Source organism: Lagenorhynchus albirostris, chromosome 10, assembly GCF_949774975.1.
Source record: "Lagenorhynchus albirostris chromosome 10, mLagAlb1.1, whole genome shotgun sequence".
Lineage (NCBI taxonomy): Eukaryota > Metazoa > Chordata > Mammalia > Artiodactyla > Delphinidae > Lagenorhynchus > Lagenorhynchus albirostris.
In genome coordinates this window covers 47,578,158-47,600,023 of record NC_083104.1, presented here as the reverse complement: position 1 = coordinate 47,600,023, position 21,866 = coordinate 47,578,158, and the positions used below count along the sequence as shown (strand labels likewise).

General features: G+C 48.6%; 1 protein-coding gene and 1 pseudogene across 1 annotated transcript in view; both read left to right on the top strand.

Annotated features, from left to right (window-relative positions):
- The first annotated feature begins 4,395 nt into the window (after window positions 1-4,395).
- SLC22A13 (solute carrier family 22 member 13) overlaps window positions 4,396-21,866 on the top strand; it is a 33,481-nt gene continuing 16,010 nt past the window's right edge. The window contains 8 exon segments of the mRNA XM_060162329.1: window positions 4,396-4,741; window positions 4,744-4,772; window positions 10,912-11,015; window positions 11,262-11,420; window positions 11,634-11,785; window positions 11,788-11,812; window positions 11,979-12,099; window positions 12,179-12,234. Coding sequence (XP_060018312.1) covers window positions 4,396-4,741; window positions 4,744-4,772; window positions 10,912-11,015; window positions 11,262-11,420; window positions 11,634-11,785; window positions 11,788-11,812; window positions 11,979-12,099; window positions 12,179-12,234 — 992 coding nt within the window.
- On the top strand, window positions 17,028-17,576 carry LOC132527386 (deoxyuridine 5'-triphosphate nucleotidohydrolase, mitochondrial-like; annotated as a pseudogene).

Sequence of the window (21,866 nt, the reverse complement as noted above, 5' to 3'; positions counted from 1 at the left end):
TGGGTTCACTCTTGCTGTTGTATATTTTATGGGTTTGGACAAACGCACTGTGATGTGTACCCATCGTTGTGGTCTCATAGAGAATGGTCTCACTGCCCAGAAATCCTCTGTACCCTTCTTGTTCATCCCTCCCTCCCCTCTAGTCCCTGGAAACCACTGATCCTTTCAGTGTCCCCAAAGTTTTGCTTTTTCCGGAATGTCATATAGTTAGAATCATACCATATGTAGCCTTTTCAAAACTGCTTCTCTCACATAGTAATATGCATTTAAGGTCTCTGCATGTCTTTTTTGTGACTTGATGACTCATTTCTTTTTAGTGCTAATATTCTGTGCCTGGATATACCAGTTTATTAATCCATTCACTTACTGGCTGTGTCCAAGTTTTGACAGTTATGAATAAAGCTGCTATATATATCCGTGTGCAGGTTTTTATGTGGGTATGTTTCAACTCCTTTGGGTAAATTACCAAGGAGCCCAATGGCAGATTGTATGGTAAAAGTAGGTCTAGTTTTTTAGGAAACCACCTACTGTCTTCCAGAGTGGCTGTGCCGTTTCGCATTCCCAGCAGTGAATGAGAGTCCCTGTTGCTCCACGTGTTCGCTGGCACTTGGCGTTGTCACTGTTTTAGATTTGGGCCATTCTACTAGGTGTGTAGTGGTATCTTATTTTAATTTGTAATTCCCTGATGACAGCATGTTGAGCATCTTTTCACATGCTTCTTTGCCATCTGTATATATTCTTTGGCGAGGTGTCTGTTTAGGTCTTTGGCCCACTTTTAATCAGGTTGTTCTCTTATTGTTGAGTTTTAAGTGTTCTTTGTATACAGGCAGACTTCGTTTTATTGCAGTTTGCTGTATTTCTGCTTCACAACTATTGCATTTTTTTTTTCAAATTGAAGGTTTGTGGCAACCCTTTGTTGTCAGATGATGGTTAGCATATTTTAGCAATAAAGTATTTTTAAATTAAGGTATGTAATTTAATTAAGGTAATTTAAATTAAGGTATGTAATTTAAATTAAGGTATGTAATTGTTTTCTTAGAATACTATTGCACACTTAGGAGACTACAGTATAAACATAACTTTTAAAAATTTTTATTTATTTATATTTTGGCTGCGTTGGGTCTTCGTTGCTGCGCGCGGGCTTCCTCTGGTTGCAGCAAGCAGGGGCCACTGTTCGTTGCCGTGCATTGGCTTCTCATTACGGTGGCTTTTCCTGTTGCAGAGCACCGGCTCTAGGCGCGCAGGCTTCAATAGTTGTGGCTCGCGGGCTCTAGAGCCACGGGCTCAGTAGTTGTGGCACACAGGCTTAGTTGCTCCGCGGCATGTGGGATCTTCTGACCAGGGCTCGAACACATGTCCCCTGCATTGGCAGGCGGATTCTTAACCACTCAGCCACCAGGGAAGTCCCTAAACATAACTTTTATATGCGCTAGGAAACAAAAAAGTTCACTTTATTGTGTCTAGTTGTTCCAGCACCATTTGTTGTATTGCTCTTTGATCAGTTGAATCTGTGAGTTTCTTTCTGGGCTCTCTATTCTGTTCCATTGATTTATGTATGTAACCTTTTGCCAGTACCACACAGCCTTGAGTACTTTATAGTCAAGGTTGAAGTCAGGTATTCTCAGTCCTGCACCTCTGTTCTTCTCCAGCACTGTGTTGGCTGTTCTCACCTTATCTACCCTGAGCCCCCAAGCAGTCTGTCAATTACAGTCAGATTTTCCCACTGTGATACTGGTTCCTGTGGAAGTTTGAGTTTGTGGATTTCTGCTCCAAGAAGTTATAGTTCTCTGTATTTACCTGTCTAGCTCCAATTCAAGCGATAGCAGTTTGCCCTGTGACCTCACTTCTCTGACAGAAGAGTTGTTGATTTTTCAGTTTGTTCAGCTTTTTACCTGCTAGAACACAGTGACAATTTCCAAGCTGTTTACATCCTGGACCAGAAACCAGAATGCCTATCCCCTGTTTTTATCTACTAGAGTCGTTCTCAAATTTGGAAGAGGTTTGAGACACCATCCAGTGCATCCCTGTAGGTGATGTTTGGGGAGTACCTTCCCCTACCCCCACCATACACACAAACACCGCCCTCTACCCCGTGGACAGTTGATTGCCAGGGATGTGTGTCCATTCAATTTAGCTCCAGTGGTTAGAACACTCTTGTTACACCTCTCTTTGGTCTTAGTTTTGCCCTTTACTGAAGGCAGGTACAAGGAGGGGAAGAGGAGAGAGACAGGCTGTAGGCTCTCCCTGAAGGGCCAGAGGCAGCCCCGTCCTACCCTGCAGTCTCCTAGAGGACAGTGGATGTGACCAGACTGCTCGGGGACGCCAGAGAGCAGCACATATCCTCCTTTGAGCTCATCCTCCCAGGTCAGTGAGACCACAGGTCCCCGGGGTTACAGTATTCCTGGGAGGACTCCCTCAAAGAAGGGAGCCAGTTTTAGGCTTTGAAGCATGATGGGGAGCCTTTGGCAGACTGGTGGGGTCGGGGGGGAGGGTTAGGAGAACAGATAAGTTAATCAAGAAATTAAGATTGGGGCAGTTGGGAGTGCAGTGAAGCCAGTGGCATTTGGGGATCATAGTTACAACTATGGAAGGTCTTTGGTTGAGTCTCACTCTTCTATCAGCATCTCCTCATCATTTATCTATCTGTGTTTTAGAATCCTACACCAAGAAATGGAAGGATCCTTAGAGAGCATCTAGTTCAAGTTTTCCTTATACACAGATGCAGAAATAGAGGCCAGAGGGATAGAAGGAGCCGACTGCGGATCACAGTGAATCAGTGGTGGAGACCAAGCTTCCTGCCTCCTACCTCCAGTCCCCTTGGAGCCTTAGAGCTGAAATCCTTACCCTGATCAGAGTGAAAAGATGATGAGGACTGAGCCCAGGCTCCTGTCTCCACCTCAGTTTTCCCCATAATGTGAACGCCAAAGTGAGCAGCAGCAACTAGTAGCGTCTGCTTTCTTGGCAATTCAGTGAAGGCTATGCTGAGGACAAGAACATGCAAGCGAGGTGGGTGAGGAAGAAGAGGTGGGGCTGGGGACAGTGGGGAGCCTGGTGGGGAGTTTGGGAGGGGGCAGAGAGGAATGTCCTCTCCTTAGGCAGGGTTGTGGACCCTTGCCTCTGCCTTCCAGCGTCTGCCCTACCTGGACCCTCCCTCCGTGCTGACTAACAGGCCGCAGATGTAGGCACACTGTATCAGGAGCTGCCCTGCACAACCTTGCTGGCTTCCCTTCACCCATGCTCCTCTGCCCATCTCGTATCTCAAAGTGTTTCAAAATCAAAACACAAAAAGGCTTTCCGATGCTTACCAAGCAAATGTGTGAATGTGAATGTGATACCCAAGCGTGTATTTTTCCCTAATGCTCTATTTAATCCCACCATTCCCCACCTCCTACGATTGAACTAGTTGCCTTCCAAGCCCTGGGTCTACCTGCAGTGAGACTCCCCCCAGGGAAAAAGGATGGGGGCTTTCATTGTTGGGAGGTTCCTGTTGTCAGAGGTCCTGCCTTCTGTTAGCCTCCTGCCCTGTGAGAATCCTGACCTGCCAGCCCCCATGCCGTGCCCCATCCCAACCTCGACTCCAGCAGGGCCATAGGACTGACCAGCGGGGGTTCGGGCTTTGTCCTTTGTCCCTCTGTGCTCACCAAGGTTGGTCAGGGTGGTTGGGCTACCCTTGGGCAGCTTTTGCATCTGTTTCTGTCTCTCGGGAGGGTGTTAATGGTTCCTTCCTTGATTAGATAGAGATCAAGATGCACTGGTAAGCTCTGCTGCTGAAGGGAAAGGCATTTATGCCCTTGGTGGGTCTCCTGACCTTCATACTACCCTTGGATTGACTGCTGTTGCATACCACCACATGCTAGAGACCCTGCAGAAGAAAATAACTTCAGGGTCATGAGACCAGGTTGGGCTGTTGGCCAAGTTAATGTGCAGGCTGGGTCCTTGCTGCTCCACTGACTTATCCCCCGCGGTGCAGTGTAGTAGCAACTGCCTTGTAGCGCTGAAATTACTTTCAGAATTTGGACTCTATCATAATGGGAGGGGTTTGCACTGGTGTGAATTGTAGAGGATGTTGCAGTTAGAGGGGGTGCTGTCCCTGTATACCACGTAACCTTTGGCTAAAGCTCACTGCTGTGTGCCAGGCCTGAGAAGTTCCTCTTGTGGTGCCTGTCACACAGTCCATAAAACATCCTCGGATCCTCCAAGTCAGAGTGGACTATCTTTTCATCATATTCTGTCATTCCTAGACCAGAGCTGGGGAGCTGAGGTGTGACAGGTGGGGCCAGGCAAGGCTGATTTAAACATTAGCACAGCACCGCCACTGCCCCGAGGAGCCCATGCCCCAGAGCGAGCTGCAGAGCTGTCTGGTGGCCCCAGCTAAGGAGGCGGTAACCAGTGACCATGGCTCCCTTTGCCCAGGTCCCGGCTGACATTGGCAGCTTTGGTCGCTTCCAGGTACAGCTGCTGATACTACCGAGTGTCCCCAACTTCCTGACTGCCTTCTGCATGTTCACCCAGGTCTTCATGGTCCTGGATGAGGCCCACCACTGTTCAGTGGCCTGGGTCAAGAACCGGACTCTGACCCTGAGCGCTGCTGAGCAGCCGGTGCTGAGCGTGCCTGTGGATGCGGCAGGCAGCCCTGAGCCCTGCCTCCCGTTCCGGCCACCCCGCGACGGTGCCAGCCTGGAGGACGTCCTCAGCCACAGCTTCAGTGAGACACAGCCTTGCGAGGCGGGCTGGGTCTATCCTGCAGGAGGCCCCTATCCCTAAGGAATGAGGTAAGGCTGCCCTTTGGCCTATCTTTCCACCTCTTTTGAGTCGGTCAGCTCGTCTGCCCGAGCCCGTGCCCTCAGTCTCTGGTGTGGCTGCCTCTGTGTCTGCCCCTGCACCCCATGCCTGAATGACGGTGGGTCCGCCTGTTTTGCTCTCTGTCCTCTGCCTGTTGGCTCATCTACCTCTCCATCCATTTCCTTTGTCCAGGGTGTCTGTCCATCTGTCCATTCATCTCTGCCTGTGCTTTTATCTGTCCCGCTGCCTGTCTGCCCAGTGGCCCTCCTTATTGTCTCTCCTGTTCTCCTGTCCTCATGCCTCTCTTTCTCTCTCTCTCCCCCATATTCCCATCTGCCTGTCCATTTGCCTTTGTCTTTCCGTCCACCTCTGCATGTCTGCCTGCTTACCTATCTTCACATTTAACTAACCCTCTGATGCTACCCCTTCCCCGTCCACTCGTCTGCCTTCCTGCTTGCTTGCCTCGAGCTTCCTGCCTTCAGCCTCTCTCTCTAGATCTCTTCCTGCCTGCCCTCCTGCCTCTTAGATCCCGAAGGACACCCAGGACTCTAGGACTTGTCCTGCACATAACTGGGCAATTGCTCCTGCTAACTCCATTCTCGTAGGAGGGACCCTGGCAGATCAATAGAAAGTTCCCCACTCCAACCACCTCAGAGCAAGAAAGGCTGCTTCCCAGACAGTGGGGTTGAGCACAGAATGGGGAGATGACTTGGCGAGGGCAACATAAAGACTTGATGGTGGAGCCGGGACTCTCTCATTCGGGGCACCTGCTGCCCAGTTCCCTGCAGGCATGGGAAAGAGCACAGATAGTCCAGAAGCCTGAGGGGCAGGGGTTGGGGATCTGTGCAGCTCTCACCTTAATGGAGGCAAATCCTGAACCTCTGTGGAGGGCAATTTGAGCCCCGAGACTAAACATTCACCTCTTAATATGTGACCATACACCTGCCTCCAGAACCGTGGCAGCCTGAGGATGTGTCCTCCTGCCTTCTTCCTGACCCTCCCCCTCATTCCACCCCACAGGGGGAGTAGGTCGCCTTTGAACTCTGCCAGCCCCTGGATCTAGCCCAGCCTAGGCCGGTCTGACCCTCAGTGCCCCCTCCATCATCTCCCCAGTATCCCACCCGTGATAGGTCTGGTCTTCATCGGTCCTTAGATGTTGTGGAGGTGTCTTCCTCTACATGTGCTCATAAACTCTCTGCCCATTTGGCCAAATGTCACCATCCTTACAGCCCAGGCAGACTTCCAGAGTGCTTGGAGCCAACTCTAGGTCTTGTGCACAGCCTTTGCTGGACTGTTCATGCAATTACATTCAGCCAACAGCTTCTGAGTATTAACTATGCAAGGAACAGAGAACAGAGGCACCCTATTCACCTTCTCTGAGAACATCTGGGCTCCTTGTAGAGGGACAAAGGGCTAGATGGGCTCTAAGGCTAGAATTTGCTTCCTCCTGGGGAGGGAATGGGCAGGCAACTCCCTGAAGGAGTTGGTATGTGAGCTGGGCACCAGGGACCCGAATAAGATTGATGGAGAAGAGGGGAAGGCCTTTGTAGACAGAGAATAGCAAAAGGAAGGCCTGGCAACAGGAAGCAGGTGATGTGTCTGGGAAGCAGCAGGAACTTGGTGTGCCTGGGATAGGGCTGGGCAGGCTATGGGAATGAATGGGACGTTCTCAAGGATTGGGGGCCTCTCTCTTTATCCTCAGTCACCAATTTAGTCTTTGCTGACCCTGGGGTGGGACCTTGGACCTCCGGCCTTTACCTGGCATGCTCCCAGGGACCCACCCTCCCAAGAACTGCGACTCTCAGGGCAATGTACACTTTTGGTACTTTGTGCCCTGAACCACGTGACAACCCCAAACTCTGGGGCTACCTTGTGTGAGGTATCCACCTTGGTTTCCAGTCAACAAGCAGGTGTTCTGCTACAGACTGAGGACTCCTCTGAGGTGACATCCCAAGTTTCCTTATTATAACCAGCAACTTCATATGCAAAGTGAAATACAAACAATCCGAATTTAAGAAGAAAAGAATATATTTCCTTATAGGCAGTGTGCTCATGAAGGACAGAGTACATTTCTCCTTCTCAACCTACCTGTCCAACATTTCCTGGGTGCCCATCCTTGGTAAAAGAGAATATGACTCCCAGCCCTGTCCACACGAACCTCTGAATAGGGAGGCAACTAGACCATCATTGAATAGCAACAACAGTGTGATCTGTCCTGGGACCACAGAAGGAAGCAATGGGAGGGAAGGGGAAGCAGAGGGAATAGCCATTTCTAGGGTCTGGAGCATGAAAATGCCTGGCCTCTGTGAGCAATTCTGACATACAAAAGGGGTTGAGAAAAGGCAAGAGCCAACTCTTAAAGGGTCTCAGATACAGTGCTGAGGAATTGGGGATGTCTCCTAGAGACCAAAGGGAATCATTGATGGTTTTGGAACAGTGAAAGGGAGATGTGATGGGTTTTGCTCCAGGAAATGGGGGTGGGATGCTGTGGGCCACCGTGGCAGGCCCCAGACAGAACTATCCACTGTAGGCATTAGGGCTGGGAAGGTTGACAACTGGTGTCCCAAGTTGGAGCCCTCTTCATCTCTGTTCCATCTGCAACATGACACCAGTATGTGAACTTGGGTAGGTCTTGGCACCTCTCCAAGCCTCTGTCTTTGCTGCAAAACAGAGGGAATGATAAGCCTTCATGGAGTTAGAATGAGGATTTGATAAGATAGGGGATATCTCATCTACAGGGAGGTAGTGAATGGTGTCCACTAAGCAAGGGTGGCAGCCTTGGAGGAGTCCCATGGCTCAGCACTCATGCCTTTAGAGTATGACCGCCCCTTGTGTCTGAGATGCCTGTGTCACCAGCTGTGTGCTTCATGGCACAGGGGCCAGTACAGCCTCAGCTGAGCTAACATTTGCTGACCTAGCACAGCCACTGTGCTAAGCATGCTGTATGTGTTAATTCCTTTAATCCTATCTGGCGATACTATGGAATGTATTTCATCCCCATTTTGTACGTGGGAAACCAAGACACCAGCAGATCAGCTAACAGATTCAGAGTCACACAGAGTGACTCAGTTCTGACTCCAGAGGCTGACAGCAGCAGGCCTTTGTTCATTATTATTTATTTTAAATAGTGTTTAACTACAAAGCAATCTGTGGTGGCTGGACAAAAAGCAAACAGGATAGAACTGGGTGGAACAACAAGTTCAAGTACCTGGTCCTGCTGCACTTCATTCTCAGGGGCAATCCATTCATCATTTGATATATATTTAAAGTTCTTATAAAATTAACAGTTGTTGGACTTCCCTGGTGGCGCAGTGGTTAAGAATCCACCTGCCAATGCAGGGGACACGGGTTCGAGCCCTGGCCCGGGAAGACCCCACATGCCGTGAAGCCTCTAAGCCCGTGCACCACAACTACAGAGCCTGCACTCTAGAGCCCGTGAGCCACAACTACTGAGCCCACGTGCCACAACTACTGAAGCCCACATGCCCTAGAGCCCGTGCTCCACAGCAAGAGAAGCCACCGCAATGAGAAGCCCACACACTGCAATGAAGAGTAGCCCCTGCTCACCACAACCAAAGAAAGCCTGAGGGTAGCAATGAAGACCCAACGCAGCCAAAAATAAAATTAATTAATTTTAAAAAATAAAATTAACAGTTGTCCTTCAGGACAGAACTAGGAGCAAAATGCTGTCTCCTGAGTTGGTTAATTTTCTGCTAAAGGTTAGTTAACTAATGGAGATTGGCTACTCATCTGACTGAAGGTATGAGTTCCTTCATTCACTCATCCCTTCACTCAGGAAACATTACCTTAGCTTTCCCTCAGTTTCACTCACTGCCATCCAGTTTCAGTCACTGCCAGGACTAGCTGCTTAACCTCTTCTCCCTTAGACGAATAAAGCAGTCTCCTACCTTTTTGGCACCAGGGGCCAGTTTCGTGGAAGACAGTGTTTCCACAGACAGGGCGGTGGGTGTTGGGGGAATGATTCAGGTGGTACACGAGTGATGGGGAGTGATGGGGTGTGATGGGGAGTGGCAGATGAAGCTCCGCTTGCTCGCCGCCGCTCACCTCTTGCTGTGCAGCCTGGTTCCTAACAGGCTGTAGAGTGGTACCGGTCGGCAGCCCAGGAATTGGGGACCCCTGGGGGAATATAATAATAAGTCAAGGATCATTGTCAGAATTATATGAGATGGGACTTCCCTGGTGGTCGAGTGGGTAAGACTCCACACTCCCAATGCAGGGGGCCCGGGTTCAATCCCTGGTCAGGGAACTAGATCCCGCATGCATGCCGTAACTAAGAGTCTGCATGCCACAACTAAGAGTCCACATGCCACAACTAAGAAGTCAGCATGCCATAACTAAAGATCCTGCATGCTGCAATGAAGATCCTGTGTGCCACAGCTAAGACCTGGCGCTGCCAAAATAAATAAATAAAAATTTTTAAATGAGATAATGCATGTAAAACATTTGGCACATTACCCAACCCAGAGTAAGCGCTCAAAAAGCATTAACAGGGGCTTCCCTGGTGGCGCAGTGGTTGAGAATCTGCCTGCCAATGAAGGAGACACGGGTTCGAGCCCTGGTCTGGGAAGATCCCACATGCCGCAGAGCAACTAAGCCCGTGCGCCACAACTACTGAGCCCGCATGCCAGAACTACTGAAGCCTGTGCGCCTAGAGCCTGTGCTCCACAAGAGAAGCCACCGCAATGAGAAGCCCATGCACCACAACGAAGAGTAGCTCCCGCTCGCCGCAACTAGAGAAAGCCCATGCGCAGCAATAAAGACCCAATGCAGCCAAAAATTAAATAAATAAATAAATTTATTTTTTTAAAAAAAAGCATTAATATTGTTGTGAAGCTACCTCTGTGAGCTCTGGAGAACAGCTCATGTGTCATGATACCCTCATAAACATATGGAGCTGAGCTATGTGCAGAGGGGCATAAAACTCACTGTGGGGCCCACAGATGGAGGTGGGGAATATCAGTCACATGCACTTACTGTTATGTGCACATTGCAGTAGACAAGTGTACAGACGTGTATGGACACCCATATTTTCATCACTTGGTTTCCCAGTTTGTCAAGTTCTCTCTGTGAGTCTCCAGGTGGGTTGTCCCCCTCACATCGTGTGTGTATGTGTCTGTGTGTGTGTCCACGTGTGTGCAGGCCTGCACATTCCTCCATCCTAATCTCTTTCCTCAAGGAGTGTGTGAGGGCTCCTTAGGATTCTGACTGCCTGTGAATGATGGGAGTTTCAGGGGGGTTTTGCAGCCAGTTGGGAAAAGTTGGAAAGGCCCAAGCAGGTCACAGGGGTGCCATGATTGTGGGAAAGAGGCCCCATTTGTCAGGAAGAAACAGTTAATGACTGTCAGAGGGTTCCCAAACTGTACATTCTTAGTGGGTCAATAATTTTACATGGCATCTCCAGGCCAAAAAAATACCTAAAAGTTTCACATATTAAGTAATTTGTTCCAAACAATTTAAGAAGGGGGACTTCCCTCACGATCCAGTGGTTAAAGCTCCATGCTTCCACTGCAGGGGGCACGGGTTCGATCCCTGCCCTAAGGAATCCCAGATGATCCCACTGAGATCCCACATGCCGCGTAGTGCAGCCCAAAACAACAACGACAAAAAACAAAAACAAACAACTGAAGAAGGATTTATGTACTAATAACTCAGTAGCTGTTTAAAAAAATATATACACGAATCAAAAGAAAACACTTTTATTTCATCCTAATGTGCAGTTACTTCCTAATAGGATGTATTGGGAACTGCAAAACGTCTTGATCCTTGAACCCCGCCACCCTCATTTTCTGATCCACATTGAGTTTCACATGGTGCTTGCTTTTTTTCATAGTAACTTCCAAAAACACAACTTCACACAGATATGATGTCACTGAAAAGAATTGCGTGAACCCTCTGGAGCTGGTAGTTTGATATGAAGCAGATGTTGAGGGTCACAGTGTTTCCCTTTACACTTCTAAGTATCGTGTTGTGCACCCTGAGTTCACGCTGCTGCCCTGGGATGCCTTGCCTGCCCCGCTTCTGTCCTGAGAGGTTTGTGGTGGGCGGGCTGGCTGGTAAAGGACTCGCCCTCACTGCCCCTAGACTCACATCTGCATGTGTCTGCCTCAGCTGAACCTGGCCTGTGGTCGGAAGCATCCGAAGGACACCTCCCAGTCGGTGGACCTGGCTAGGCTCCTCACTGGGGCGCTCATCGTCGGGCCCCTCTGTGACTGGTAAGAACCTTGAGCAGCTCCCCCAACCCAGCACGCTCTTGGGTTCCTGGCCCAGGGTCTAGTTCCTCCCCACCACGTGCCTCTCTCACTGGTCTCCAGGTAAGGCCCTGTCTCCCTGCAATGGGGCTCCCAGGTGGGGCCCTGCACCCTCCCGCAGACAGAGCACCCAGGGCAGGGCCGGGGGCTGGGTCTCCCTCCTTCCCCTCAGACAGACTCCCTCCTCAACCTGCCCCTTTCTTACCCCAGGATTGGCCGCGAGGCCACTATCCTGGTGCAGCTGCTACTCTTCGCCATCCTTGGCATGGCCGCAGCCTTTGTGCCCGGCTTTGAGCTCTACGCGGCCCTGCGCTTTGCTGTGGCCACGGCCGTCGTTGGATATAACTTCAGCAGCGTCACCCTACGTGGGTATCTGGGTCCCGCGCCATCAGCCGCAGAGCGGGGCCTTGGGGTCTGGGTGGCCACACTCCCACGCTGCCTGTGGGGCCCACTCAACTCCCCACACCTAACGTGACGGCGCCAGCACTCCCTGTACCGGGCCAGGACCACAGCCCCTGACCTGGTGGCGTCTAGCCATGGCAGGGAGTGAGAGGGCAGGGTCCGGGCCAGCCTCAGACTCAGTGTTCTCACGGTTGCAGAGTGGGTGGGGCCCTGGTAGAGAACTCAGGCTGTGGTCCTGGCCCAGTGCACCTTCTCCGTGGAGCAGATGGCCCTCGCAGGACTCGCCCATGGCGTCCAGAGCTGGAGGCTCTTCCAGATGGTTGGCGCTGCACCTGTCTTCCGCTCTTCCTTTACTTCTGGTGAGGAGATACTTCCCAGGCAAGCTGCCCCTCGGTTGGCTATGTGTCCGGAGAGGTGTCTGGGAGAGCGAACCTGTGGGGTCAGTGTGCACTGGGACAGCGCAGAGGTTCCTGGGGGAGTGGGGAGGCCCAGGTCCAGGCCCCAGGGTTACAGCCTGACCTACAGGGCTCTGCCGGAATCTGCACGGTGGCTCCTGACCCGGGGGAGGGTAGAGGAGGCTAAACAACCGATCCAGAGGGTGGCCTCGGTCAACAAGCGAAAACTCTTCTCCGAGCTCCTGAGCCAGGTACTTGCAGTAGCTGGGTCAGCCCTGCTGACCACACAGCCCGGCCTGCCTGGCCCCTCACTCTGCACCTCCCTCCCGCATGGTCCCAGAGAAGACCGGCCCCACGGGGGATGCCCTGGATCTGTTCCAACACCCGCAGCTCCCCAGGCACTGTGATGGCTCTGGTGGGGAAGTTTGCCATGGCGGCTGGATTTACCATCTCCTATGTGTAGTCTGCTGAGCTCTTCCCCACTGTCATCAGGTAAGGACTGCAGGTGCAACTCCTGTTCCTCTGCTCCTGAGACCCTGATTTTGGCCATCCCTCCTCTGCCCTTACTGCTGTTCCCCAATGAGCTTACAGAGCTGGCTCTGGGGCAGCAGTGCTGGATGGGGTCCAAGGCTGGATGGGGTCAGTGGAGAGCAGAGGAGGGCGGCGGAGGGCAGATACAGGAGGGGCCACACCCTGGCCTTGTCAGGACTGGAACATGGAGTAAGTCCCGAGTTTGATGAATGGCTCAGAAGGAAGACTCCGGTGGGGATGGGAGGTGGTCAGGAGGTGCAGCCTTTGATCTGAGACTCGACAGGTGAGCAGGAGTACAGCAGGCAGACAGAGAGGCCTGGAGGTGGCAAAAGCAGGCCGCACAGTAGGACTCGGGGAAGTGCAGGAGGAGGGGGCAGGAAGGCTGGCTGGACTGCACGGGCCTGGAGACCAGATGAGACACTGGGGTGCTTCCAAGGAAATGAGCTGTGGCCCAGCGGAGGCCGGGTCTTCTCGGCTTGCGCTCACCTTTGCGCGGGCAGACGGGCATGGGTCTGGTGGGCATTTTCTCGAGGATCGGGGACATCCTCACGCCACTCGTGACCCTGCTGGGTGAGTACCACACGGCCCTCCCTATGCTCATCTACGGCAGCCTCCCCGTCGGGGCTGGCTTACTCTGTGCCCTGCTGCCAGAGCCACGTGGCTGGAGCACGAAGGACGCCATGGACGACCTGGAGCAGGAGTCCTGCCCACAGCGAGGTGCTTGGTCTCTCTGAAACCCAGGACCTCGTATCAGTGACCCCATCCCCGAAGGGGCTCTACTTCACCATTTGTCCATTGTTGCAGAGAGGCCCACATGGCCTCCTCACGATTCCCCTACTTTGGGGAGGGGATGGCGAGGAACTGTAATACGGGATCAGTTCCTAAGCAGCCAATGACAGCCTTCTGCTTCCTCCAGCCCTCTGAATGCAATAACCTCGGAAAAGGATTCCGAGGCCTCAGGAAGTACTTCTAGCCCAGGGGTGGCCTTTAGAGCAGCTCGTACCTCTGAGTGTGTCTCCGAAGCCAGAGCAGCAGCAGCAGAGTTGCCTGAACACTCCCCTGGGAACAGCTGGACCCGTGAGCATGACCGTCTTGCTGACAGAGGCAGCACCCCAAGAGCTGGCCCCAGAGCCAGCCAGCCACTGCCCAGCCCCATCCCAGAAGCATCCGAGACAGGCCTCCCTCCTTTCAAAACCTTTCTCATCCCCAGAGCCCCACGTCCAACACCCTGTTCTGGGCTAGAGTCTTGGGCGTGTCTTGGGCTTAACTTGTTCTCTGACAGTCTTGTGGGGATATGGCTCCTCAGATCCCGTCCATCTGGGGTCCCCCTGCCCTGAAAACACAGTCAAGCCAAAAACAGAAGAGCTGGGTAGGGCCTCTCCAAGTAGGTGAGAGTAGGAAGAGAAAAACACTTAAAAGTTCTGGACTCGCCCAGGCAGGTGAAGGAAAAGCTGTGGATGAAGGGAAGGTTGTGGTTCCTCCAATGGCTGGACTAGGCCCTTCTGGATAAGGTGGGACCCACAGGGCATTTGCTCCAGCTGAGCGGGCACTGATTCAGTCAGAATCGAAGCTTCAGTCTTCTCTTCAAAGATTCTCCTTCCCCTGTCCTGCACTCAGGGACCAGTGGCGGGGAGAGGGAGGATGTGGGTCCTGTTCCTCTCCGGGCCCCTCCTCCCTTTCGTGCTCTGCTTCTCTGGCTCCTTCAGGGCCCATGCAGGGTGAGGGAAAGGGGAAGAAGTCTTCTTACCTGGTGGCCACTGGTGGTAGTTCTTCCGGGCTTGCAGTGGTTACTCATCAGTCAGTGGCCCTGGCAGGCTCCTAAAAGTAGGTTTTCCACAAGAATTTTCGGGGGTTCTCAGCGATCATCCCAGGACCTCTGCGTTGGTCCTTAGTATGAGCAATGTGCCTGCAACTGACCCCTTGGGACCCCTCTTCACCTCTTGGCCGCCCCCCCGCCCCGCCCCATGGGGATCCCCACGTAGTCTCTTACAGAAGAATCCAGCTAGCAAGACCATAGCAGCACATGGGCCCGACTGTCTGCTTTCTCTCTTCCTGCACCCCAGCTGCTGGTCACTGCTGGAAAGAGTCACACTCCCAACAAGTCTGATCTATGAATCCATGGTCATCAGCACCAACTGGGTCTTTAGCAGCACCTCGTATTCCCACCAGCTTTTCAAGTCAGCTCGTTTTCCAACTCTCACCAGTGGCTATTTCTAAACTCCGCTCTGCCTGCCTCCCATCCTTCTACCCCCTACCAGATAGCTTCTCCTTCTCCTCTGAGAGAAAGGAAAAGCCATCCTACTGCCGCTCCCCAAACTTCCCACCAAGAAGTCTTTAACCTACACTCCCTCCTCCCCCGGGTGGGATCTGGGAGCTGCTGAGTGGAGAGCCTGTTCCTCCTCTTACTCTCCTCTCCATCCCTCCTCCTCAGGCATGGGGACAGGGGCGGCCAAGTTGTGTGTGGAAGGATGGGAGGATTTCCCTCAGTAGAGGTGGAGCCCTGATGGGGAGGCGGGTGCTCCAGGTGCTGGGAACAGTCTGCACGGAGAAATGGGGCTGGCTCACGTGGAGATTTTCCCAGCCTGCCTTGCGCCTTCAGTTCCTAGAGCCTGTGGCCAGTTGTGCCCCAGGAGTGGAATGCTGTTCCTCCCCATGCCACCCCACCCCAGGACCTCCCCGCCCCATTGTGACACTGCTCCCCAGACACCGTGGAACCCAAGGGTTCTGCTTCCAAGGGTCTGGCTGGGCCTGGCTTGCGGTCCTGTCTCCAGGGAGGAGGTCCTGTCTCCAGGGGAGGGTGTGGAGGGTGGCAATTATGATGACACCTGGCAACTGTGTGGCCGCATTCTCAGCGCAGATGTGGACAGGGCCTGTTCGGCTGTGGGGAGTCTGTGGAAGGAGCGGGCTGTCCTCCTAGGAAGTGTGAGTCCTCAGGTGTGGCATCTGGCCATTTCCTGCCCTCAGACGGGGGGCTGCTCTTGGTTATACCTTCCTGTCCCAGGCCTTAGTTTCCACTTTTTACATTGAGAACCAATTACTTGGGGCCTGTCCACCTGGCAGGGGACCTTTGGGAACAAGTGCTCCAGGGCCTTGCAGACTGTCAGGCCCCTGTGGGTATTCAGGTGATGCTGTGGGGGACACTGAAGGGGACCCTGCCCGGGAAGCTGGCTCCAGGCCCAAAAGCCAAATCTCTCTGAGCAAAGCAAAGGTTCCCTCCTTCCCTCTCTCCCTCTCTCCCTTCTTCCTTCCCTCTCTCTCTCCCTCTCTGCCTGGGAAGTCTCTTCTGTCCTGTGACACTCCCTCCAAACTTACACACATGCACACTGTACTAGTTTTCTGTTGCTGTTGTAACATTGTCACAAACTTAGCGGCTTTAAGCAACACAGATTTATTACCTTATAGTCCTGCAGGTCAGAGGCCAAAATGGGTCTCACTAAGCTAAAATCAGCTGTCGTAGGGGAATTTATTTCCTTGCCTGTTCCAGCCTCCAAAGGCTGCCCACAATTCCTTAGCTCACAGTTCCTTGTATCTTCAAAGCCAGCAACGGCTGGTCAAGTCTTAAGAGATGTAACTGAAATTTATGCATTTTCATTGCTGTATTGCATTCCACTAGATAAATATACCAGTTTATCCATTCCTCTGCTGATGGGGCATTTGGGCTGTTGTTGTTGTTTTTTTCCTTCATATTTGAGGTATGTTGTCGTGAATGTTTTGGTACTCTTCTTGGATCATATGTACAAATGTTTGCCCAGAGTATGTAACTGGGAGTAGAATTGCTGGGTCATAATGTGTGGGGATATTCAGCTCTATAAGACAATGCCAAATTGTTTTCTGAAGTGGAACTATGAATAATCCTGTCAGAAATGTGTAAAAGATAGATACTGGGTATTGTCAGATTTCTTAAGTTTTCTTAAGCAAATGAGTGTAAATTATGGTCTTGATTTGCATTTCCCTCATTATTAAAGAGGTTGAACATCTCTTTGTATGTTTGTTTAAATTTCCTCTTCTTGCAATGCCCATTCACGTCTTTTGTCATTTTTCTATTGTCTTTTTATTATTGATCTGTGGCTTCTTTACATATTCTTGATCCTTTTTCTCCCCAGTAATACAAGTTTTTCAATATATTCTCCCAGTTGTGTTTATTTTAACTCTATGATTTTCATTTTTGAGTAGTCAAATTTATAATCAAAAAAAAGTTTTTAATTCATTTGTTTATTTATTTTTTGGCTGTGCTGGGTCTTCGTTGCTGTGCGTGGGCTTTCTCTAGCTGTGGCGAGCGGGGGCTACTCCTCGTTGTGGTGCGCAGGCTTCTCACTGCAGTGGCTTCTCTTGTTGCGGAGCACGGGCTCTAGGCGCGCAGGCTTCAGTAGTTGTGGCACGCGGGCTTCAGTAGTTGTGGCTCTCGGGCTCTAGAGCACAGGCTCAGTAGCTGTGGCACATGGGCTTAGTTGCTCCGCGGCATGTGGGATCTTCCCGGACCAGGGCTCGAACCCGTGTCCCTCACATTGGCAGGCAGATTCTTAATCACTGAGCCGCCAGGGAAGACCTATTTTATGGTTAGCATAGACTGGCATAGCTTTCGTGTCCTGATTAAGAAATCCTTTTTTGGTTCACCCTGCTCCCTCTTGTGCTCACATTCTGCCCTGCCATGCCCTGCTCTCAGGAAACAAGTCGTCTCCCCCAGCAAGGTGGCCCAGCTTGCAGAGGAGGGCGGCATACCGCTCCACTTTGCCCAGCTCTCGGAGCACACCACCGCCCAGACCAAGGGGACTACATGCACCGCAGGCTCTGACCTGTACACTGCCTGTGATTGCACAGTACCACCTATGGAGAAAGCCCTTGTGAAAACCAACATTCAGGTACCTCTTCCTTCTGGGTGCTATGGGAGAGTAGCTCCATGTTCTAGCTTGGCTGCAAAACATTTCATAGATGTAGAAGCTGATGTCATAGATGAAGATTGTAGAGGAAATGTTGGTATTGTACTATTTAGTTGTGGCAAAGTTTGAAGTAAAAAGTGTGATAAAATTGCACAGCTCATTTGTGGACAGATTTTTTTTACCCAGAAATAGAGGAAGTTCAAGTTTTAGATGACACTGTAAGGGTTTCAGGAGGCTTTGGTTCTACTGGTAAGAATTTTAAATGTATGCCAAGAACAGAGAATGAGAAAATGTTCCTTGAAAAGAAAGACTTTGCTTAAAGTGAAAAAAAAAAAGAAAAAAGAAATCATTTTTCACGTAAAGTCAAAAATATATTCCAGTAAAAGGAACTAGACCCTAGATGCTAAGTAATGTTTGATTCCATTTAAATGACATTTTGTAAAAGGCAAAACTATAGAAACAGTGATTGCAAGAGATTGTGGAGTAGAAGGAGGAGAAACACAAGGGGATTTTAGGGGTAATGGAACCCCTCCACATCATGATTTTGGTGCTAGATATACTATTCTATACCTTTCTCAAAACCCACAGAACTGTACACAACAAAGGGTGTATTTTACTGTACATAAAATAAAAAGTATATAAGAGATACAAATATAAAATTGAAAAAAGACTGGGACAGGGACTTCCCTGGTGGTCCAGTGGTAAAGAATCCACCTTCCAATGCAGGGGACATGGGTTCAATCCCTGGTCGGGGGAAAATATATATATATTTTTTTTTTTCTAATAAAAGTTTTGTTCTTTAAATTTAGGTCCTTAATAGGGCTGAAATTTTTGTTTATGGTGTGAGACAGGAACCAATGTTAATTTTTTTCCATTTACTGACCTGTCATGCAAGTCTGTCTCTCATATATCCAGATTTGTTTGGGACTTCCCTGGTGGTCCAGTGGGTAAGACTCCACGCTCCCAGTGCAGGGGGTCCGGGTTTGAGCCCTGGTCGGGGAACTAGGTCCCTCATGCGTGCCGCAACTAAGAGTCCGCATGCCACAACTAAGAAGCCTGCATGCCGCAACTGAAGATCCCGCATACCACAACGAAGATCCCATGTGCTGCAACTAAGACCCGATGCAGCCAAAATAAATAAAATAAAATAAATATTTTTAAAAATTGTTTGCATAAATCTATTTCTGGGCTATTTAGCTACTGAGACCACCTTGTCTTTAATGAATATAACTTTATAATAGATTCTGATGTTTGGCAGGACAAATCATTCCTCCTTATTATTCTTCAGAATTGTCTTAGGTATTCATGCCCTTTGTTCTTCCATAGTAATTTTAGAGTTATCTTGACAAATTTCACAAAAAAATACCTTTTGGATTTTGACTGGATTTGTACTGAATCTACAGATCAACATGGGGAGAAATTGACAACTTTTATTCATGACTATTAGATATCTCTCCATTAATTTTTCTTTTTAACATATTTCTGTAAGTTTTATAATGATTTTACACACAGGTCTTGCACTTTTTTTTTTTTTTTTTTTTTTTGCCCTGCTGCATGGCTTGTGGGATCTTAGTTCCCTGACCAGGGATTGAAACACAGCCCACAGCAGTGAAAGTGCCAAACCCTAACCACTGGACCTCCAGGGAATACCCTTGCACATATTTTTAAAACATTTTTTATTGTGGTAAAATATACCTAATATAAAATTGATCATTTGAAACATTAAAAAAATTTAGCAAAGGTAAATGTAAAATTGACATACAAAATTGTAAGATATTCAAAGTGTACATTGTGGTTCTTTGATATACATATATATTACAAAAGGACTCCCTTCATCTAGTTAATTCACACATCTATCACCTCACATATTTATCTTTTTTGTGTGTGTGTGTGAGAAACTTATGTTCTACTGTCTTAGCAAATTTCAATTATACAATATAGTGTTATCAACTATAGTCACCATGTTTTTACATTATATCCTCAGACCTTATTCCTCTTACAGTTGAAAGTAATTACCCTTTTACCAACCTCTTCCTGTCTCCCCACCCGCAGCCCTTGGAAACCACTTAAACGTTCTGTTTCCACTAGTTTTGACTTAAAAAAAAAATTCCACATATAAGTGATACCATACAGTATTTGTCCTTCTCTGTCTGTTCACTAGCATAATGCTCCCAAGATCCACCCATGTTGTCACAAATGGCAGGATTTCTGTTTTTTCTTGTGGCTAAATAGTATTTCATTGTATATATAAATATATACCACATTTTCTCTATTCATTCATCCGTTGATGGACACTTAATGTTGTTTCCATATCTTGCTATTATTGTTTCCTGTTTCCTTTATTTCTTAAAGGAAACTTTATAATCTCTTTATTTATTTAGATTTATATTATTTTGTTCTTTTTTTCACTTCCTATGATGGGCATTTAGTTTATTAACTTTCAGTCTTTCTGATTTTCTTTTATAAAGCAGGTAAAACTATAAATTTCCCACAGAGTACCACTTTTTATACCACCCATAGGTTTGATATGGGTGGTATAAGTTTTTATAGTTTTCACTTGTAAGCATTTATATTATCACTCATTTTTAAATATTTTAAATTTTTCATTATGATCTCTTCTTTGACTTCTGAGATAGTCGCAAGTTTTATTAACTTAAAAATATATATTTATAAAACTTAATAAACTTTAGAAAAAATATATGTATATTCCATGTTCATGGATTGAAAGACTCAATATTGTTGGTAAGACGTCAACGCTTCCCAAGCTGACCTATAGATTCAATATAATCTCAATCAAAAGCACAGCAAGCTGTTTTGCAAATATCAACAAACTTATTCTAAAGTTCAAATGGAAACGCAGAAGACCTGGATATCCAACACAGTAGTGAAGAAAAACAAAGTTGGAGGCTTCACACTACCTGATTTTAAGACTTCCTATAAAGTCTTCCATAATCAAAATAGCATGGTATTGGCAAAAGGATAGACACATAGAACCATGGAACAAAGTAGAAAGTTCAGAAATAGACCCACCTAAATATAGTCAACTGCAAAGAAGCAAAGGCAATTCAATGGAGAAAGGATAGTCTTTTCAACAATGGTACTGGAATAATTGGATGACCATATGCAAAAATTTAATGTAAAAAAAAATGTAAACCCAGATCTTACACCCTTTACAAAAATTAACTCAAAATGGATCATAGACCTAAATGTAAAACACAAAACTATATAAAACTTCTAGAAGACAACATAGGAGAAAATCTAAGTGACCTTGGGTTTGGCAAAGAATTTTTAGATATGACACCAAAAGCAAAATCTATGAAAGAAAAAAATTGATAAATTGGACTTTTTTTAAAAAGATTTATTTATTTTGTTTATTTTTGGCTGCGTCAGGTCTTAGTTGCGGCACGTGGGCTTTTTGTTGTGGTGCACAGTCTTCTCTCTAGCCGTGGTGTGCAGGTTTTCTCTCTCTAGTTGTGGCGCGCAGGCTCCAGCATGCGTTGGCTCTGTAGTTTGCGGCACACAGGCTCAGTAGTTGTGGCACGCGGGCTTAGTTGCCCCGCGGCATGTGGGATCTTAGTTCCCCTGACCAGGGATCAAACTCGTGTCCCCTGCATTGTAAGGCGGATTCTTTACCACTGGACCACCAGGGAAGTCCCAAATTGGACTTTACTAAAATAAAAAACTTCTGCTCTGCAAAAGATGCTGTTAAGAGAATAAAAGGGCAAGCCAGAGACTGGAGAAAATATTTGCAAAACATAGCTGATAAAAGACTTGTATACAAAATATACAAATAACTCAAAACTCAACAGTAAGAAGGTAAACATCCCAATTTAAAAAACAGGCAAAAGATCTGAAGAGAGAACTCACCAAAGAAGATATACAGATAGCAAATAAGCATATGAAAAGATGCTCAACATTATTTGTCATTAGGAAAGTGCAACTTAAAAGAATGAAAAACTAAATAAAAGAGCTCATGTATTATTATGGCTAAAATCATAAATTGGCAAGGATGCAGAACAACAAGAATTCTCATTCATTGCTGGTGGGAGTGCAAAATGGTATAGCCACTTTGGAAGACAGTTTCCAGTTTCTTACAAAGCTAAACATAGTTTTACCATATGACTCAACATTCGTGTTCCTAGGTATTACCCAACTGATTTGAAAACTGTATCCACACAAAAACCTGCACGCAAATGTTTATAGCAGCTTTATTCACAGCTGCCAAACACTGGAAGCAACCAAGATGTCCTTCAATAATTGACGAATGGATAAGCAAACTGTAGTACATGGATACATTGAAAAATATTATTCTGTGATTTTTGAGAAACAAGCTATTAGGCCATGAAAAGATATGAATGGCCTTAAGTGCATACTGCTGAGTGAAAGAAGCCTGTCTGAAAAGGCTATATAGTGTATGATTAAAGGTATATGACACTCCGGGCTTCCCTGGTGGCGCAGTGGTTGAGAGTCTGCCTGCCGATGCAGGGGACACGGGTTCGTGCCCCGGTCCGGGAGGATCCCGCATGCCGTAGAGGGCTGGGCCCGTGAGCCGTGGCCGCTGAGCCTGCACATCCGGAGCCTGTGCTCCGCAACGGGAGAGGCCCGCGTAC